Source organism: Mobula hypostoma, chromosome 13 (genome assembly GCF_963921235.1).
Source record: "Mobula hypostoma chromosome 13, sMobHyp1.1, whole genome shotgun sequence".
Taxonomy (NCBI): Eukaryota; Metazoa; Chordata; class Chondrichthyes; order Myliobatiformes; family Myliobatidae; genus Mobula; species Mobula hypostoma.
This window is the reverse complement of record NC_086109.1, coordinates 49,700,549-49,722,558: the sequence shown is the minus strand read 5'-3', so window position 1 is coordinate 49,722,558 and position 22,010 is coordinate 49,700,549. Positions and strand designations below refer to the sequence as shown.

The 22,010-nt window shown below is 39.1% G+C and overlaps 1 protein-coding gene across 1 annotated transcript in view; it reads left to right on the top strand.

The window, feature by feature from the left end:
- Nucleotides 1-22,010, top strand: part of kdm5ba (lysine demethylase 5Ba) — a 156,384-nt gene that overhangs the window by 61,078 nt on the left and 73,296 nt on the right. Inside the window, exons 11-14 of the mRNA XM_063065669.1 lie at nt 1,586-1,767; nt 10,879-11,041; nt 15,124-15,243; nt 15,508-15,702. Of these exons, the coding sequence (XP_062921739.1) occupies nt 1,586-1,767; nt 10,879-11,041; nt 15,124-15,243; nt 15,508-15,702 (660 nt within the window). The remainder of the gene's footprint in view (nt 1-1,585; nt 1,768-10,878; nt 11,042-15,123; nt 15,244-15,507; nt 15,703-22,010) is intronic.

Sequence of the window (22,010 nt, the reverse complement as noted above, 5' to 3'; positions counted from 1 at the left end):
CAAGTGAGGATCCAATTGCACAAGAGGTATTGAGGCCAAAGTTTTGGAGTTTAGTGATTAGTTTTGAGGGGATGATGGTATTGAATGCTGAGCTGAAGTCGTAATTGATGAAGATCATCCTTCTGTACGGAACTTTGCTGTCCAGATATTCAGGGTTGAGTGAAGAGCCAGTGAGATGGTGTCTGCTTTGCATCTGTTGCTCCAGTAGGCAAATTGAGGTGAATCTGAGCAGCATTTATACAGCAAATCATATCAGATAGAGGAATCTTTTATAGTCCAGCTAATTAGAATATGAGAACAGCATGTTCTGTTGAGGAAGGCAAGGTTTAGGAACTTTTAAAAAATGTTGTAACTAGTCAAAAGAAGTGTCTGTAGGGTTTGGGGAACTGAAATCAAGATTCTGACAGCAGTGGGCAGGTGCTGTTTTACTGGGCCATTAAATGATTGGCGTGCTCCTTTAAAAATGGCTGTACTGCCTTGATTCTGCCTTTTCTAGTTTGATCAGGTATGAGCTAGAAATTCAAATACGATGAGTATTTTCATTTTTTTCTCCATGTAGGCTTTGCAATCTTCCTTGGAAAGCATCCCCTATTTTTGCGGTAATTACTTGTGCTGGAATTTGAAACAAAGTGTGTGTTTCAGGGCATGAGAATGATGTCATCTGCTCATTGGAATTGACCAATTGTAGTTAGTGTTGATGCTTGGAATTTACCTGGAAGTGGGGGCGGGGGGGGGGGTGCTGGCATTAGTTAGCTTCTTTCCAGTCGAGATGGCAATGGCATTGCTACTGTTTGCAGTGCTTTCTGGTACCTGATCTGTGAAGATCACACTTCCAAACAATGGGTGACTTGAGATTACTGCTGCTCAGTAGACATGGCCTTAGTACTGAGTTGGACCTCTTGATGCTTGACCTCTTTTTTTTCACCTCAGTAATTCCTTAGCACTTCCACAGAAGAAATGCCTACTGAAACAATAGCTCCATTTATTTGAATTTAGAGTATTAACTGCATAGGAGCAAAGTAAATGTCAGATAATTTTACATATTTTTAAATTAAGTTTGGTTCAGTTTAAGTTTTTAAATTGTAATTAAGACTTGATTGTTTTGTAAAAGATATATTATCTTGAATGTATCTTGACATTCAAGTGTTTGACAGCTATGCCCAAATTTGTTTATGGTGGACTTGAACGAGCACTTAGATGTAATTTGTCTGAAAATTGATCTTTATGAATCTTCCTGTTTCAATGGAGTTTTCCTGAATTTTACTCAAAATTAATGGATTTTTTGTTATCCCTGAATGCTGTTGATACTCAGTTATTATGGCTCTATGGCGAGAGCAATTTTTTTTCACAGTGAAACAAATCAATAAATAAATGTAAGGATGGTCTGAGTTTCTTTCATTCTGTAACTAAAGTGAAGTAGCTTGTTGAAGTTGAATTTACACTTAAAGCAAAGAAGTGATAGTGTCCTTGCCAAAGGATGTCTGACTTTCTGAAGTCTCTCTATTCTGGAAGCACCAGGATCCACAGTTTCAAAATGTCATGGCAGTTCTGAAACCTGATGCATTTTTGTGTACTTTACTTGAAGGAGTACCTGGATTCGGGGTGGAATTTAAACAATATGCCTGTACTGGAGCCTTCAGTCCTGACACACGTCAGTGCAGATATCTGTGGAATGAAGTTACCGTGGCTCTACGTGGGAATGTGCTTCTCTTCCTTCTGCTGGCACATTGAGGATCACTGGAGTTATTCAATCAATTATCTACACTGGTGAGAAAGTTGCTATCTTTGGTAGAGTCGTAGTTAGCACAGTAGCTTTACAGTACCAGATGACTTGGATTAAATTTCCACCTCTGTAAGGAGTTTGTACATTCTCCCCATGACTGCTTGGGTTTCCTTCTGGTTGGTAGGTTGATTGGTCACTGTAAATTGTCCTGTGAATGGGCTAGGGTTCTACCTGGGGTTGCTGGGTGGTGGGGATGGAAGGGCCTAACTATATCTCAATAAATAAGATGGTCTCACCTTAGCGACAAAACTTGAAGGTTTTTAATCAGTTTTTAAAAACGAGTGGATCATATGGGGGATGAAGAGCTCAAATGCAGCTCACAGTGCTGGAGGAACTCAGCAGGTCAGGCAGCATCTGTGGAGGGGAAATAAATGGTATACATTTTGTGCTGAGACCCCTCATCTTTACTGGAAAGGAAGGGATTGAAGCCAGCACAAGAACGTTGGGGAGGGGAAGGGATACAAGCTGGCAGGTGATAGGTGAAGGGGAAAGTAGGTGGGCAGATGAAGTGGGATGAAGTGAAGAGCTGAGGGCTCAGGAAGGAGGAATCTGATTTGAAGTGGAGCATGGGAGAAAGAGAAGAGGGAGGGAGGACCAGGGGAGGTGATTGGACAGGTGATAAAAGTTGAGGGTAACCAGAATTGGCAATGGAAAAAGATGAAATGGGAAGGAGACGACAATATGGGAAGTTAGAAAAATTGATGTTTATGCCATCATGTTGGAAGCTACCCAGACGGAATATGAGGTGTTGCTCCTCCGACCTCAGTTTTCTCAATTAATTCCTTGTCATTCATTGATGGAATTAAAATTTTGCAGGGTTGAGAACTTCCTCAAAGGATCTTTGGATAAAAGCATAAGCAGGAGCAAAAGTTAGAATGTTAATACCATTCAAAAGGGACTCATGAATGAACTACAACTTCAACACTTTTCAGTATTTTCTTCCTATCCCTTTATATGCAAAAGTCTATTGATCTTTGATTTGACTGAGTCTCCACAGCCTTACTGGTTAGGGAGTTATAAATATACATTATCTCCTGAGTAGTTTTTTTCTTAATTCATCTCAGTCACTAGCTCTAAACACCCAAGCAAAGTAAATTCTGTATCTACCCTACCATCCCCCAGTCTGCTTAATTGTGCAACAAGGTTGTTGTTCCAGGAATCAGTCTGGTGGACCTTGAGTTGCACTCCTTTCTATTGCGGACTCTTTTGGAGGGTGGTGGGGGGGAGAGACTATAATATTCCAGGTGTGATCTCGCAGGGCCCTAATAGAATTGGAGTAAAATGAAAGCCAGTAAATTACTTGTCTTATTGCATATTGCCTTTCAGTAATCTGTACCTTCTGAACATCATCTAACGGTTATAAAATGGTTGAGTTTGCAAATTTCTACATTGTGTTCCATTTGTGATGTCCTCACCTATGAATTGTAGCTATGAATCTTCACTGCATCATCTTGGAGACAGAGGCATACAGCTGTTGGTCTACACTGTCAGAGGATCCAGGGCAGGTTCACAAGAATGATCCTGAGAATGAAAGAGTTAATCTATGAAGAGTGCTTGATGGCTCTGTGTCTATACTTGTTGGAGTTTAGAAGAATGAGAGGGGAATCTCATTGAGACATCGAATATTGAAAGGCCTAGATTGAGTGGACATGGAGAAGATGTTTCCAACATTGGGGAAGTGTGGGACCAGAGGGCACAGCCTCTGAATAGAGAGACATCCATTTAAAATAAATGTAGAGGAAATTCTTTAGCCAGAGGGTGGTCAATCTGTGCAATTCATTTTCACAGATGGCGGTGGAGGCCATGTCATTGTGTATATTTAAGGCAGCAGTTGATAGGTTCTTGATTAGTAAGGGTGTCAAAGGTTATGGAGAAGAGGAGAATAGTGTTGAATGGGATAATAAATCAGCCATGATGGAATGGCATAGCAAATTTGATGGAATGAATGGCCTAATTTTGCTCCTTTGTCTTATGATCACCTAGTTTTGCATCAACAAATTTGGATATATTACAGTTGGTCTTTACTTCCAAATCATTGTCATGAATTGTGCAGAGCTAGGATCACAGTGCTAATCCCTATGACCTCCCATCATTTACAATTCATCCTCCTAACTCATTTATTCTTAAATTCTTTGGGCTTAAGTGCAGTCAACAATTGTCCCTGATTCTTTGTGCTCTGATTTTGTTTAATTGTTGTGCAGCAGACAGCTGTCTGAAACTCTTAATGTGCCTCATCCATATGTATGTTGCTACCTGAAACTTCAAACTCAAATTTAGATTTGTTTATCTTGAATATCTTTTGTGAAATCCATGTTGACATTACCCAATCTAATTATTTTAGTGGCATAAAAAATTAGCAAAGACCAAGATTCTGCAGATGTTGAAAATCCTGAGCAACACACAATGCTGGAGGAACTCAGGTTAGGCAGCATCCATGGAAAGGAAAATGGTTGACATTTTGGGCTAAGATCTTTCATCAGGACTCAAGAAATTTTTGTATTTTTAATGCCATGTCTAAAATTATACGGAAGATATTTCAAAACCTCATTTCTATATGTAGTCTATTTAAGAAGTTCCAGAAATAATTGTCAGATACACTCCAGTAAGATGGGTAATTATGTATTAAGATCAATATACTCAATACTATTTTAAGGGAACATTCAACTGAAATGTATGTTTGCCCATTTGTTGAATATTGTTTTCAAATTGAGGTTTAAACTTTAATTCTTCTAGTTAAATAACCCTTGGAGTTGGGTGGGTGGGCAGTAAGGGGAAGGTTTAAACCCTGACTGTCAGCATAAGGAATTGATTAACATTTATTAAGTTTTGAAGTAGTGGAAATGAGAAAATACAAGATATTTTTCCGTAAATGAGCATATCCATTATTTTGTGGTATTTCAAAACTTGAACTTGTTCCAAGGAATAAACTGCCTAAAGTGTCTTAAATAATTGGAAAAAAAAACTACGAATACTTGGGCTACTCAGCAGATTGGGAAGTATCTTGGCTTAAGAGAACAGGTTAATATTTGTGGTTTATAATTTATATGAAGAACCAGAGCCAGTGATAAACTTTAAAGTGCCGGGAAAGGTGAGGACGGCTCAAAGGTGGTCTGATAGGATGAGGTGGAGTAGTGGGTAAATGTCAGATGTGCAGTTAACATTGAATGCCTTTAAAGGGTATGCTGTTTGAAGTTTAGGGAAAGAATTACAGTAATTGGAGCCCAAGGTGCGGCCTCAAAATGGCTGAATTGCAGAAATATAGCTGAGGGCAGCAGGGCTCAGGTTAGAGAATGCCGAGACTACAAAGGAGTTTCATGGTGTGAAACCATTGGTAATATGGGACCTGAGGTTAGCAGGCAATTTGGACAATGAACTGTCAAAAATGTGTGGAATGGCCTCTAATGATATGATGAGAGCATTCATAGAGATGGGGATGGATATTATCACAGATTGAAGATGTGTATGCAGCATAACCGTTGGATTATTGGATGAGTGCAGGAATGAGCTACGATTTTCACAATCCTCCATGCCAAATGGAGGAATTAAGCTAGATATCATGTAGGACACTGAGAACCCTTGGTATAGTCACATAGTCTACACCAAGAATTCCTTTCCATGTGACTCCAGGCAAGAGGCAATGGCCTTTAACAATGTTCTGAAATGGTTCAGTAGATCTCTTGGTGGGCATAAAACCAATATTAAATACTAGATTAAAATGCGATGTACCACCCCCAGATCAGATTTGATGAAGAATCAAGTGCCTGCGATCAGTTTTAATCAATGTTTGCAACTTAAAACTTAGCTGTCTTGCCAAATAGCATGGTCATATATTCAATTAACACACATCAAAGTTGCTGGTGAACGCAGCACGCCAGGCAGCATCTCTAGGAAGAGATATAGTCGACGTTTCAGGCCGAGACCCTTCGTCAGGACTAACTGAAGGAAGAGTGAGAATTCCTGTTGCTTGTGGTCATATATTCAAGTAGTCATCAAATATCTTGTGTCATAGACTGTTATGATCTCTGGACGTGTCCTACTCATTAGCTGAGTAAAACAACCAGAGATAAATGGGAGGGACTGACATTGATAATCCTCAACATTGACTCCATGGAATACTGTAGCAACTGATAAAGAATGTTCCAGTCTATTTAGTTTAGTAATGTTCATCTGGTTGATGAATGTGTACTGTTTTGCATTTAACACCAGTTTTAAAAAAAGTACAAGCATTGTGGACATAATTTCCCCTTCTCACCTCCATGTGATATACTATTTCCTTGTTTCCTTCCTCAGGAAGATTTTCTCAGGAAGTATCTGACTTGGAAGTAGTTTTCCGATTCAAAGCACTGTAGTAGTACCTGCAAAATGTAGACAGCAGTGATTGTGGTCTGCTGTTTGCCACAACTTCATTGTCATCGTTGAAATTTAGTAAATGTTCACCACCATTATTCTTGGTGTGGTGGGTTTGTGAAAGAGATTATCATAACTAGACAAATATTGTTCTAACTTGAGAACAATAAGAGGTGATCTTTTCCAAGTGTATGCAGTCCTTCAAGGGCTTGTCTGAGATGATGCAGAGTTCGGGTTTTCCTTTAAAATAGAGGTTTCCCATTCAGGACAGATGGGAAGCGATTTCTTCACTGGGAGTTGGTGATTCTGGGGAATCCTGTACCCAAGAGGGCTGTGGAAGTACAGTTGAATATATCCAAGACTCTGTATAATTGGACTTTTGGATATTTTAGATCATAGAACACTACATCTCAGGAACAGGCCCTTTGGCCCAACTAGTCCATATACTGTAAAACCATTAAATCTGCCTAGTTCCTCCATCTGTACCCGGACTATATTCCTCCATATCCCTCCCATATACCTATTCAAATTTCTCTTAAATGTTGAAATCCAACCCACGTCCACCACTTCCGCGAGCAGCTCGTTCCACACACGCCACCCTCTGAGTAGAGGTCCCCCCCCCACGTTCTGTGAAACATTTCACCTTTCACCTTTAACTTATGATCTCCAGTTGTAGTCTCTCTCAACATCAGTAGAAAAAACCTGTTTGCATTTGCCCTATTTATATCCCTCCTAATTTTGTATACCTTTATTAAATCTTCCCTGGGAGTTGGTGATTCTGGGGTAGTGGTCGCCAACCTTTTCAAGCCCAAGATCCCCTACCTCGGCCTTAGTGAAAGGCAAGATCGACCTACTAAATCGTTTAGTCACATGCATGCGCACCAGGCAGAAAAGATCGGGAGTAAAACCCCGCAACCCAGAAACGACCTCTCTCCATAAACAGCCTTCCGCAGCCAGAGCACCACTATATTACCATTATCTTGATTAGTATTACTTATTTTTATAATGCTCACATTACAACACCTTTAATTGTATGGTTTATTATTTAATTTTATTTCAACACGAAAAATAAATGAATAAAAATTGACTGTTGCACTCAGTGTGATGACTGGGGCTGAATACTTTCTGCTAGTTCCCTGAAATTTGGCTCATAACTACAGGCAGCCAGTTTAAGACGGTCTGAGGTGTCTGTCAGTAAGATGGCTCCTGTACTTAGATTTCATAATTTTCATCTGTTGCAGCACAGCGCCCTCGCAAACCTCCTGACAGACTGAATATTTGAATGGACAATTTCCTTTGTTAGACTGAATGTTGAATCTGCTACGTTTTTCAAGTGTCTTGTATTGGTAAGCTGTTACTGAGACACTAGTATAAGTTTCAGAGGTACGCAAGATAATGACACCACTGTTTTCCGTTTCCCAGTTATTTACATTTGGGGAATGTTGAAATTTAAAGGGGGAGAAGTGTTGTAATGTGAACATTATAAAGATAATTACAGACATCCCACCCTGCAAAAACTCATTTCAGGGAGGTAGCACTATCAATTTACGGGAGAGTCCAGGAACTTCCACGAGAGGTGGGATGTCTGCAATAGAGTAGCTCCTTAGCAGCTAACCAGCTAGTTTAAATAACGTTAGCTATGCTAACGAACGAATGACACTTGTTAAACTCACTCAATATGTCTTTTACAGTCTTAACCTACCATGGGCAATAGAAAAGTCACTGCTGCAAACAGTGCAGCGAGCAACACATTATTTTTGACCCCTATTAGGCAGGGGTACATTTTAGTGTGGCCTGGGGGTAACGTACGTTTTATATTTTCTTTTTTTGGAACACTCTTCCATGGCGCGTGCGCGCGCTCGCTGTCTTGCGCTCTCAAAAAAATCGATTTTCGGGATATTGTATATAATTTGCAGGCATCAGGGAGCTACTATCAATATGCAGGAGACTCCCGGAACTTCGGGATGAATCTACTTGCAAATTGAATATTGAAATCCTGCATGACTATGCCTTTTTGACATACCTTTTCTATCACTGGTTGTCATTTGTAGCCCAAATCCTGACTACTGTTTGGTGGCCTGAAGATAACCTTCACTGGGTGTTTTTACCCTTGCAGTTTCTTTCCTCTACCCAGAATGCTTCTACATCTTCCGATCCCATGTTAACTTTCTCTAATGATTTGATTTGATTTCACTTTTACCAGCAGAGCCATGCCACCCCCTCTGCCGACCTGTCTGTCCTTTCAACACAATGTCTATCCTTGGATGTTAAGCTCCCAACTATGATCTTCTTTCAGCAACGATTCAGTGATGCCCACAATGTCAACCCTGCCAATCTTTATCTGCGCTACAAGATCATCTTATTCCATATACTGCATGCATTCAAATAATACACATTACTTCACTCCTGTATTCATCGCTCTTAGATTATTTTCCCCCGTACACTGTAACTCATTCCACTGACTGCAATTTTGTCCCATCTGCCTGACTTTCTGACTGTCTCACTGTGCGCTGCCTCTGCTTGTAAACCCACGGGCCTATCCTTAGCCTGTCATTCCCAGTTCCTATCCCCCTGCCAAATTAGTTTAAACCCTACCCAAAATTTGCCAGCAAGGATATTGGTCCCCCTCAGGTTCTCAGTCCATTTTGTACAGGTCATTTTATCTTCCCCAGAAAAGATCCCAATGTATCCAGAGATCTGAAACCCTGCCCCCTGCACCAGCTTCTCAGTCACATATCGATTTGCCAAATTATGCCATTCTTGCGCACACTGGCATGTGGCACAGGCAGCAATCCAGAGATTACTACCCTGGAGGTCCTGCTTTTCAGCTCTTACCGAGATCCCTAAATTCTCTTTTCAGGACCTTCTTGCCTTTCCTACTTCTGTCATTGGTGCCACTATGTACCAAGACTTCTGGCTGCTCATCCTTCCCCTTTTTAGAATGTCGTGGATCTGTTCCAAGACATCCCTGACCCTGTCATCTGGGAGACAATGTCCCATCTGTATTGCAGAGGTTTCCAACATTTTTAATGCTGTAGACTCCTACCGTTAAGTAATTGGGAACCCCTGCTCTATCTTGTCTACCTTGTTAACTGTGGAATCTCGTATTACTTCTGCAGTCATCTTGTCCCTGCCTCCAGCCTTCTGAGCCACAGCCCCAGACAATGCCAGAGACCTGGTCACTGTGGCTGTCTAGCTGTCGTTTCCCGCCCCCCCCCCCCCCCGTAAGTTGTCCCCCACAACAGTATTGAGGGGAATGGTCACAGGGGTACTCTGTACTCTTTGCCTTCCCTTTCCTGACAGTCACTCATTTACCTGCTTCCTGCAACTTGGAGTGACTACCTGCCTGTAGCTCCTATCTACTGCATCTTGTTTCTAGTATGCGCTGAAGCTAATGGAATTGCAGCTCCAGTTCCTTGACACTTGCTTTGTGGAGCTGCACTTCAGTGCATCTAGTACAGAAATGGCTATCCTAGAGGCTTGAGTTCTCCCAGAATTCCCAGATCTCACACAAAGAATGCAACACAGCCCTGGAGCCATTTTCACTGTTCTAACTATGCACTTGTAGATAAAGAAGAAACAATTTACCAGGTATGTACTACGCCCAAGCCTGTCCTCGCCAGATCTTTCCCATTCTTAACACTGGTCTGTGCACACAATGGCCACTCCGCTCATACCTGCCTTATTTTTTTTTCTATTGCTAATGAATTGCAACTATGCTGCTGAAGGTGGAAAAGCTGAAATCTCACAAAAAGCTTCTTTTTAAAATCTCTTGCATGAAGCCTCCAGCGCCAATTTGACTGTGTTGCCAAAAAACAGGTTTTAATATATAAAATAAAATTATGCCTTGAGACAATGTAAATTTGTTTTCAGCAATGGGAAGCAATTTTTTTGAGGTGTAATGTTGGATTAGATTTAATTTTGAGAGGAAATCCATTGAAGATTAATAATCTATTCAATATACGTATACTATAATTTATTTATTATTATTTTGTTTTTTCTTATGTATTGCATTGAATTGCTGCTGCTAAGTTAACAAATGTCACGACACATGCTGGTGATAATAAACCTGATTTTGGTAATCTCTAAAATATCTCGCGTGGTAGAGACATGGAAGCCTACATATTTCCTTAGATTAGTATTGTTTTGAGAATGCGTGGGTAAATAGTAAATTAACCTAGACTGTATGTGTAACATTGGTACATTTATAAATGAAAACGTACAAAACGATTCTCAACTACTGGTCAATTTTTCAGAAGCATTTAAAGCTCCCAAAATTAAGTACATGTGATTGAGGGGAGGTGATTGTGGGTGACATAGTAGTGTGGGTTTAAAAAAAAAATGAGACTTTCCAGTTTGACAGGATAGCTGAATGTCTTTTGCTATTTGCAAATAATGTAGCTTTTATCTGCCAATATCTATTCTCCTATATTCTTATTTCAGTTGTGTGCTGTTAGTGGGTTCTGAATCATTGCCCTATCAGTTGTTTTCTTCTGTAGGGTCTACTACCTCAGCAGAATATTTTTGTTATTTGTATAATCAGAAGCCAGATTTTGTACCCATCAGGCAACAAATAGTGTCAACATTGTATGTAAATACGTATTTAATGATTGATCTTGTAAACCTGCCACGTGTCATTTAAGACAATACTCCAAATACTTTTATTTATATTTGATCAGTTTTCCATAAATGATAGTGTTTTATAATCTTAAGTTCATGGATGTCAATTTTCTTTTAAAACTAATTAGGGGAGAGCCTAAGACATGGTATGGAGCACCAGCATGCGTGGCAGAACAGCTGGAGAGTGTCATGAAGAAACTGGCGCCTGAGCTGTTTGAATCCCAGCCTGACCTTCTGCATCAGCTGGTCACCATCATGAATCCTAACACTCTGATGGCTCACGGAGTGCCAGTACGTATTGCAGATCTCCATGCAGCCCTGAGATCCTGATTATATATATTTTACACACAGAATTGCTAGAGATGCACCAGAGTATTCCAACTGAAGCACAGCTTTGCCAAAAAAAGGCTGACATTTCAGACTGACTTTGCTTGGGATAGGAATTAGATAGGAAACTCTAATGAAAGAGCACATTTCTATGCAGTCATGGTATTTGATAACTGATGTGCAATTAAGAGAAGTAATGTGACCATTGTAATATTTGACTTGCAGTGCACAACATACCCATATCTATTGGATAACATCTTTTGGGTAATCTTTACTGCAACATTTCCCAAACATAATCTATAGACAAAGGTAGCTCATTTATGTGTTATCCAGTATTTCAGAGCATCACCAAAGCACCTTGAATGATTTACTCAGCCTCCTCTTTCTACACCCTTCTGTTTTCTCATCCCTTCCCAAAAAAAGAGTTCAGCTTCAAAGTTGGTTCTAACATTAGTTTACTGTTGGCAATGAATATTCAGATTTCAATTCACCCATGTTGATTTTGTAACTGAAGAATTGCTACCCTTGGTGTATTGTTCATGTATGTATTGAACTTCACAAAATATGTAATTAAATGTCCCAGAGCACTTGATAATCAGAGATCATGAACAGAACTATATAAATGTAACTACATCTTAACTCTCTCTTGCCAAGGAACATTCTAAAATCAAAAGTAGTAAATCCATTGCTAGTCATGCCTTGCTTTTTGCTGTCTTTGTCTTTATTTGGCACTTGGATTGATTCAACTTTTATTAATGCCAATTTTCAGACTTGGGGTCATAATTTTAATGACAGCTATACTTGTCTTCATATAATCTACACAAGTCTGAATCTTAGTATGAAGACTTTCATATGAATATCTTGATTCACTCAGAAGCTATTTTTGATTATTTCATTCAAGGGTTTGGTGAATCATGTGCTTTGTTGAGTGTAAGTCTAGAAATCTTCCAAAAGCAGTTTAAAGCCATATAAAGGGAAGACACTTGAGTTCAATCAGAAAACAACTAAATGTAAGGCTGAGCTCCTTAGCAAGTCTGACCCCAGAAATATAATCAAATTATAGAGTATGTTTGTCATTTTACCAGTGTCTCTTTAGAATTAGTGAAATATTTAACCTGAGAGATTAAAAAGGCCAAATTCATGTTTCTTTTTAAATTTTCTTAGATAAAATCTTAAGTAAACTTGGCAGTTTGTAGGAAATCTTGAAAACCCTTTTGAACATAATAGGTTAGCATAATGTTAGTTTTCTGAGATCTTTATTTGCACAGATGTATATTCTTTAGAACACATTGGATCTGAAGTTTTAGAATAAATAAAGATAAGCACATGATATTAATCATTCAAATAGATATGTTATTAATCATTTAGATATTTAAACATAATAGATTTCCTTATCCTACTATTCAGAGTTGCACCTTGGTAGTAATTTACTCAGCACCTGCTGAGAACAAAACTCCTTTGTGGGTTCTATTGCTATATTTTAAAAAATAAAAATAGTTATCACCAGAATTGTTTTGAAGCTGTTTCATGTACTTACAGATAAACCACTTCCAGACTTGTTGAGCAAGTTGTATTGTAATTTTCACAACTGAAGTGCCTTTTCAAGCAATGTCTGGTTACTTTTATTTCTGTATCCAATATTTTGAGTGAATTGATTGAAATTGGTAAATCTGGTATGTAGATCTAGAATCTGACATGTAGATTGCTCTAAGAAGAAAGAATATATTTCAGAAATACTGAACTTCTGTTTACACTTGGATCTTCAGTCGTATTTTCTTTTATCTATAATGTATTGCTTCCATATTAGAATCTTCTATGCTATAATTCAACTGGATCGGAGATTTATTTAAAATTTAGTAAATGTTTAACTTGGTATATATGGCATTTGATCAGTTTCAATTTGAAAGGGATGTCACTGTCCACAAAACATAATCTTCCTTAAACCCTATGCTTCAATTGCTGTTGGAGAGTTCAATCAATCTCTTCAATTACCCTCCTTTTTTAAAAAGTAAACTTTCTTTTCCTTCTCTCTTTATGCTTGGGGATTAAGTGTTTTAATAGAAATTGACTCATTTCTATTTTAGCAGGGATCTGAATCTATTCTTGAGGCCTCACTTCATTGCAAATATTTGTAAATGTTGCCAACTTGTAAGAAAATTTGTGTAATCAGAGATGTTCTTACCTTTAAATGTTCAGACTTGTATGCCGCACACAATGTCTGTGTAGAGCACTGTTCTACACATATCGTTATATTATAGCAACATGACCAAGGTCTGGCCTTCAGACTAAGCAAATTGAATTCCTGCTTTGATTATATCCAAACTGGACATGATTAGCTATGAAAACATTATTTCTAATAAATTACCCAGGATCTGAATATGAATCACTTGGGGTTGTCATTTTGCCTTTTGTTGCTATTCAGCACTGTAGATAAATAGGTTGGTGTATGCATGTGTTCTGCAACATTGTCCAGCTGGTGTTTTGGTCTGCTTTTCATATTTGATGTTTCTGTACTTCCTGCTGTGTTCACTGTGGTCTGCATTTTCTTACCCTATTGAATTTCTTTTGGTATTGGAACTTGTCTTCAACCTTTTTTAAGGATGAATCTGGTAATTCTTCCACACGAGCTGCTCTGCGTTGTTGTGGACTTCCTCACCACCCCTCTGCAATTTGCCTACACTTTTTTTTTACTTTTGACCTTTGTAACTGACTTTATTTTGATCTTTACTTTGTTTCTGCAGATTTTTTTTACACCTAAAAAAACTACCTTGCTTTGTAAGTTAGCCTGTTCTTCCCAAAGCTTGATAGAACAAGGGTGTATAGCCAACACTCAGCATTATTATTTGACATTTAATGCTGTGGACTGTTGGTTATTCTGCTGTCAGGCTTGTGCACATATTAATACATTGAATTACCTCTTAACTCCTGCCATATATTACTGAAAATCTGCCTGGCAAATTCATATCTGTCAAAGTCAAGCTCAGGGCTACAGTTTTGATGAGCTGTAAAACTGTGGATTTCAATTCAAAGCGGGTTAGGAAAATTGAGCTAAGTGGTATTCAGTATAACTGCAGTAGCCTTTCATGACATGAAGTTGTTGCTACCAGCATTTTTCTCACCCGGAGGGAAAAATATTGAGAAAATGTTCAGTTATTCATGATGAAGTACAGAGTTTTGGTAGCATTTTAGCAAAGCAATTAGCATAACACTGTTACAGCGCCAGCACCCTGGGTTCAATTCCCACCGCTGTCTCTAAGGAGTTTGTATGATCTCCCTGTGATCACGTGGCTTTCCTCTGGGCGCTCTGGTTTCCTCCCAGGTTCCAAAGATGTATAGATTAGTGGGTTAATTGATCACGTGTGTAATTGGGCAGCACAGCCCTGTTGGGCTGGAAGGGCCTGTTACCATACTAAAAAGGTAAAAGGAATGCTAAGGCATTCCAAGTAGAAGATTTCATTAAGTAATTGTAGGAAAATATAATGCTTCAAATACTGCCTCAGAGTGCATGTTGATTTATGATTCTTAGTTGAGCATACTTGCCATTTCTGTTCAGTGAATTTCAAGAGGATGAACAAATGTCAAAAGTTGTAAGGAAATAGGGAGGAAGGACTTAGTTGACATATTCTTTATTAAAAGTATAACTGAGCCATTGGCTGATTTAATTCTTCAGCACCAGTATCCAGTAAGACATTAAATAATAACCTGTAATTAAAACGATATTGAGTACTAACAAAGTTGTGCTGTATTTACCAAATGTTGTAAGGAGCAATGCACTATCAAGTGTTGTATCTCTGATTACCAAACTGTTTTCTTGATGCATTTGGCAAAACTCAGTACTCGATTTTTTTTTTTTTTTTTGGCACCTTAGGTATTTAAAAACTTGAATGGGCATTGGTCTTCAAATCATACACAGGAAAATGTTTTCTTGAGTACAAAATACCCTTGAATTTAAAATTCCCTCATGTATAGATTATATGTAACAATTTTGCTTTTATCCTTTACCATGGTGTGTTGAAATTAATGTTTATCCTGTTTCCTTGATGCAGGTTTATCGAACTAATCAGTGTGCAGGAGAGTTTGTCATCACATTTCCGAGAGCCTATCACAGCGGTTTCAATCAAGGATTTAACTTCGCAGAAGCAGTGAACTTCTGCACGATGGATTGGGTAGGTGCACTGATTCAGTCAGCGTATGAGTAAAATGTCAAATGGGTCTCAAGTTTGAATGAAAGTACACAGCTCTTTAGTTTAAAATTAGAATGTGAAGTCTTAAATGTCATTATTTTTATGCATCCCTTTTGATTCAATATTGCAACAGTGTATCTAAATTCTTTTGGACTCTCATACACACAGATGTTACCCATGTACCATTTAACACTTTATTCTTAGTTGCTTTTGAGATATGTCATATTGAGGGTGTTTCTCTTGCAGCTGCCAATGGGCCGTCAGTGTGTGGAACATTATCGTCTCCTGAACCGTTACTGTGTTTTCTCTCACGATGAGATGATTTGTAAGATGGCATGCAAGTCCAAGGATTTGGATGTAGTTTTGGCATCTGCTGTTTATAAAGATATGATCATTATGATAGATGAGGAGAAGAAATTAAGGGAGGCAGTTCGCAAAATGGTAAGTGCCACACAATTTAGGTATTTGGAATACAAAAATCCTGTTGTGAACATTCTCAATCAAAGGGACTGATTCTCCACTAATATTTGTTTTTTTGCTGCTAATGAGTTTGTCTGTTATCTGCAAGCTTAGCTAAATATATCCCTTTCCAATTTGTCACAACTTGTTGGGATAAGTAAAACCTTTCAAATGTGAACTGTTGGATAATAAAACCTACTTGTTCATACATGTTTCCTTACTCATTTATTCTGCTTGCCCAGTATAGTGCTTAAGTCTTTTGCACATTTAAAAAAAATCTGTAAAGAGAAGATGCTTTCAAAAATGATAAAATAAAAAATATCAAAATAAATTACTATAAAAAGCAGTAAACATTAAAAAAATTAAATTAGTATTTGGTGAGACCACCCTTTGTCTTTAGAACTGTATCAATTCTCTCAGGTACGGTATAGTGCAATTTTATTAGAAAAATTGGCTAGTAGGTTGTTCCAAACACTTTGGTGAACTTGCCGTAGTTCTTCTGCAGACTTTAGTTGTCTCACTTCTATCTCTCCAGGTAATCTCTTGTCTTGTCCATACTGTACCAACCACTGCCACTGGGCTATAAACGTGCAGAAGCAATGTGTGGTTAAGTGCCTTGCTCAAGGACACAACACACTTCCTCGGTTGAGGATCGAACTCGCAACCTTCAGGTCACTAGTCCAATGCCTTAACCACTTGGCCACGCGCCGACACTGACATCCCTGACAGCCTCAATGATAAGATTGGGGCTCTGCAGAACTCTTCGTCCTTTTTGCTGTAGATGGTTCTTTCTGACCTTGCTGTGTGTTTGGGGTCACTGTCCTGCTGCAGAATGAAGTTGGGATCGATCAGACACCTCCCTGATGAAAATCGACTGGTACTTAGCATTGACAATTCCATTAATCCTGACCAGATGACCAACTTCATTTGTAAAAATGCAGCCCGAAACCTGCAGGGAACTTTGATAGTTCTTCATTGTTGGCTGTAGGCACTCATCCATGTAGTACTCTCCAGCTCTTCTCTGGTCAAATTGCCTCCTGTTTGAGTGAAAAATTTCAAATGTTAACTTTCCAGTCCGGAGCACTTGTTGCCATTGTTCAGCACCCCTGTTTTTGTGTGTAGGTGAGTTTCTTGGTTTTGTCTACTTTGGAGGATGGCTTTTTGGCAGCAACTCTTCTATGAAGAACACTTCTGACAAGATGTCTCAGGGCTGTAGAGGGGTGTACTTGGGTTCCAGTGGTTTCTGTGAGAACAGAGCTGATAACAATGCTGGACTCTGATTTAGAAGGGACATCAGTTTGACGTATCTCTTGTCTGCTGTACTCAGTTTCCACTGCCAACCGCTGTGTTTCTGGTCCTCAACCTTGTGCTTCTTCACAAAAGCTTGGACAATACACCTTGAAACTTCTGTCTGCTTCAAAATTTCTGCTTGGAAGAGACCTTGCTGGTGCAGGATGACCACCTTGCATCTTGTGGCTATGTTCACTCTTGCCCTGGTGTAAGAATTAATGATTTGAAGGTTAAACTGCCAGATTTGTCACACCCTTATCTTTTAATTTGTTTTTTTCTTGGCCCAATTTGATTCCCTCTACACCTGTTTCTGTTTCAGTTAATCAGTTTACTTTATTCAACTCATTGTGTCATTGATCAATAGCACCTGTATGTATCTTTGTTTAATCATGCAATACTTGGAAAGTATTTTATTTGAAAAATGGTCTGTTACTTAATGCTACTTTTTTAAAAGAAATAAAAACATTTAACATTTCCAAAATAGTAAATGTTTGAAAATCTAAATTTTTTTCTTTTTCATTGACACACTAATGCAGAAGAGAGAAAAGCAAACATCTAAAACAATTTGTATAAAAAATCTAGGGTGCCTAAGACTTTTACACAATACCGTACTTCAAGATTTGCTGTCTTCAAACTACTTCCTAATCTGATTATGCGGTTTAATCCATCTTTTTCTGACTATTTTGTCCTTTAATTTCATCTAATGTGCATTCCATGCAGTTGCTGCTTTTCTATTTGCTGCAGCTTTGATGACTGTCGTTAACTTGTTTTAGGTACTCCCTCTCAACCGGCTCCTGATCCCAACTTCTTCCCTTTCCATTTTTTTAATGAAACTTTTTGTCATACTCTTAATTTGCCAAATGATTTTGTTAGTTTTCATTATACTCTTAAATGCTTTGGTAGAAAGCTGGGAGAAAGCTGTGGGAGAAAACTGGAGGACCCAGAGGAAACTCACAGGGAGAACTTACGAACTCCTTACGAACAGTGCCAGAATTGAACTACGAACTCATGGAACGTCCTGCACTGTAAAAACGTTGTGCTAACTGCTATGCCACTGTGGTGCCCTACTTTGTTGGAAATTGCCATTGCTTTAAGTAGTATTAATGCTGGATCTACATAGTTATAGATTTATTTGGAAAAACTGAATAGTTTTGGAGATGGATGGAGAAAAAAAATGTCATTCCATGTTTGTGATTGCACACAGTCTGTTTAAATAGTAAATAGTTGTAGCTAGAACAAATTGGAGTCAAAGCCATCTTTTCACAATGCTTATAAAGTGTTGGTTTTTACTTCATCTGAAGTAAATGAATGACATGGAATGTCAAATTTTTTTCTATAAATATTAAGTCTAATGTAATGAGTAATGTTGTAAATATATTGTTTGAAGCATTCTTTCATTATGGTTGTATGTAGATGTGCGTGAATGGCATATGTCATTATGCCAGTATATTCATTTTATTCATTCCTGGGATGTGGGCATCACCAGCTCGGCTAGCATTTATTGCCAATCGTTAGTTGTCCTTGAGAAGGTGGTAATGAGCTGCTGCCTTGAACCGCTGCAGTTGTTGTGGTGTAGATACACCCACAGTGCTGTTAGGGAGGGAATTCCATAATTTTTGACCTAGTGACAATGAAGGAACGGTGATATGTGTCCAAGTCAGAATGGTGAGTGACTTGGGGATTTCCAAGTGGTGGTGTTCCCAGGTATCTGCTGTTCTCTCGTTCCTTTAGATGGTAGTGGTCATGGGGATCTGGAAGGTGCTGCCTTAGGAACTTCGGTGTGTTGTTGCAGTGCATTTTGTAGATAGTACATACTGTTGCAATTGTTCATCGATGGTGGAGGGATTGGATGCTTGTGGAAGGGGTACCAATCAAGTGGGCTGCCGTGTACTGGATAGTGTCAAGCTTCTTGAGTGTTGATGGAGCTGCACTCATCCCAGGCGAGTGGCGAGAATTCCATTACACTCCTGACCTGAACCTTGTAGATGGATTCAGGAGGTGAGTTGCACGCCATAAGATTCCTAACCTTTGACCTGCTCTGGTTTATATGGCTAGAACAGTTCAGTTTCCTGTCAGTGATTTCCCCCCCCCCCCCCCCCCCCGGATGTATATAGCAGATTCAGTGATGGTGATGCCACTGAATGTCAAGGGACGTAGGTTAGAGCTTCTCTTGTTGGAGATGGTCATTGCCTGGGACTTGTGTGGCTCATGTGTTACTTGCCACTAGTCAGCCCAGCCTGGATATTGGCCAAGTCCTGCTGTATTTGGGTATGAATTGCTTCACTATCTGAGGAGTCACGAATGATTCAGAACATTGTGCAGTCATCTGCTAACATCCCTACTTCTGACCTTGTAATGGAAGGAAGGCCATTGATTAAGCAGCTGAAGATGGTTAGTCCTTGAACACTTCCCTGAGGAATGCCTGCAGTGATGTCCTGAGGATGAGATGATTGACGTCAAACCACCACAACTGTCTTCCAACATACATCAAAGTTGCTGGTGAACGCAGCGGGCCAAGCAGCATCTATAGGAAGAGGCGCAGTCGACGTTTCAGGCCGAGACCCTTCGTCAGGACTAACTGAAGGAAGAGTGAGTAAGGGATTTGAAAGCTGGAGGGGGAGATGCAAAATGATAGGAGAAGACGGGAGGGGGAGGGATAGAGCCGAGAGCTGGACAGGTGATAGGCAAAAGGGGATACGAGAGGATCATGGGACAGGAGGTCCGGGAAGAAGGACGGGGGGGACAACTGTCTTCCTTTGTGTCAGGTATGATTTCAACCAGTGGGGGATTTCCCCTCTAATTTCCACCTCACAAAGTGCCTCTCCAAAGAAAGACACAGTAGACAAGATATCCTGGGACCCTATCTTTTTCTTTTGATTTGTTTCTGGAGTTACAAAATAGAGCATCTAGTATTTTCATTCGCTAAATGTCTTTATTGAATTATACAAGATGGTTATTTCCTAGCTCTTAGCCTCATAGCCCCATATTTTGCAGTTTTTAATTAAAGGATATATGAGATGTGCAAACAAACTTGCATTTAGAATTCTAATAGATTGGTAGACCACTATAGGCCAAAGGGATCTGGGAATACAAATCCATAATTCCTAAAGTGGTGTCACAGGTCATAAAGAAAGTTTTTGGCACATTGGCCTCTAAATCAAATTATTGAGTATAGGACTTGGGATGTTATGCTGAAATTATGTAAGACATTGGTGAGCTTAATTTGGAGTATTGTGTCCAGTTTTGACCACAGGAAAGATGTCAATAAGATTGAAAGTGTGTAGAGAAAATTTACAGTGATGTATTCGTTATGATGGTATAGATGATGGAAAAGGCCAGCTTATATTCACCCTGAGGCTGAGTGAGACCAGGGCTAGAGGTCATAGGTTAAGGGTGAAAAATTATGGGGATCCTGAGAGGGAGTTTCATTTGGATGGTGCTGTTAGTGTTGAACAAGCTGCCAGTGGAAGTGGTGGATGAGAGTTTGATGGCAATATCAGAATCAGGTTTATTATCACTGGCGTATGTCGTGAATTTTGTCAATTTAACAGCAGCAGTTCAATGCAATACATTAATATAGAAGAAGAAGAAAACAATTTATAAAATAAGTAAATCAATTATAGTATATGTATATTGAAAGATTAAAAATCATGCAACAAAAAACAAATAATATATAGAACATAGAAACATAGAAAATAGGTGCAGGAGTAGGCCATTCGGCCCTTCGAGCCTGCACCGCCATTTATTATGATCATGGCTGATCATCCAACTCAGAACCCCGCCCCAGCCTTCCCTCCATACCCCCTGACCCCCGTAGCCACAAGAGCCATATCTGGTCAACTGCCGTTGACCAATTGTGGCAATAGGCAATGGGTCCTGTTCCTTGCTGAGGCAGGAGTTCAGTCTAGTTTTGACTAACCTCTCAAAGCATTTCATTACTGTGAGTGCTACGGACGATGGTCATTAAGTCAGCTCACATTATTATTCTTAGGCAGTGGTATAATTGTTACCTTTTTGAAGCAAGTGGGAACTTTCGCCTGTAGCAGTGATGGGTTGAAAATGTCCTTGAATACTCTAGCCAATATTTAAGAGATGTTTGAATAGGAGGGGTATGTAGAGCTGTGGTCCAGGTATGGATCAATGGGACTAGGCAGAACAACAGTTTGGCGCTGATTCGATGGACTCAGACCTGATTCTCTGCTGTAGAATTCTGAGACTGTTCCAAGTCTTATCTGTCATTGTAGCTTTCTTTCAATGTTAGTAAAACCGTATTTAAAAAAGTTTCTGTGCCAATTAAAACCAATGCAGCTAACAAATCATGAAATATTGGCCACACTTTCCTGTTTTTCCAGTTTCCTCCATATCCTTTTAAACTAGTTCTCAGTTCGTTTGCATTTCTCGGCAGAGTATGAATATAAAACTAAAGCTGATGTTGATGAGCATGTTGTACATTAGCTAACTTTTATCTTGCCCTGAATGTGTATTTTATCTGTTCATAGAAAGCAAGGTTTCCTGAACTGAAAACAAAATTGCAGAATTTAATCTCCTGGGTTGTTTAGCATGAATTCTTTTAGCATAAGTGCTTGTTCAAGATACATTTGCTATGTTTTGGGTTTTGTCTTTCTAAACTATCTTCAATGCGACTAGCTTCAAACAATGACATGATTTTTGAATGTTGATTTTGTTAACAATGTTTCCAAAAAGTATTTGAGAGATGTGTGAAAGCTAAGTGAAAAATAACTGCCATTGTAATCAATGAGCGATATGTAAACTAACATGGATCCTGAAAATGTTCGTCACTCTAATGTAGGGAAATTTTTTTAAAGAAAAGGCAAGAGAAAAGGTGAGACTATCAGAAATAAAGTCTGCAGCATTTGAGTTTATTGAAAATTTTTTGAGGTCTTATTTTGATCCTAAGATGTTGGAAATTTTGATAGGTTAATTTTGTTTGAGTAGTGGAAGTCAAATCCGGATAAAGTCACTCAGAGAATGTAAAAGTA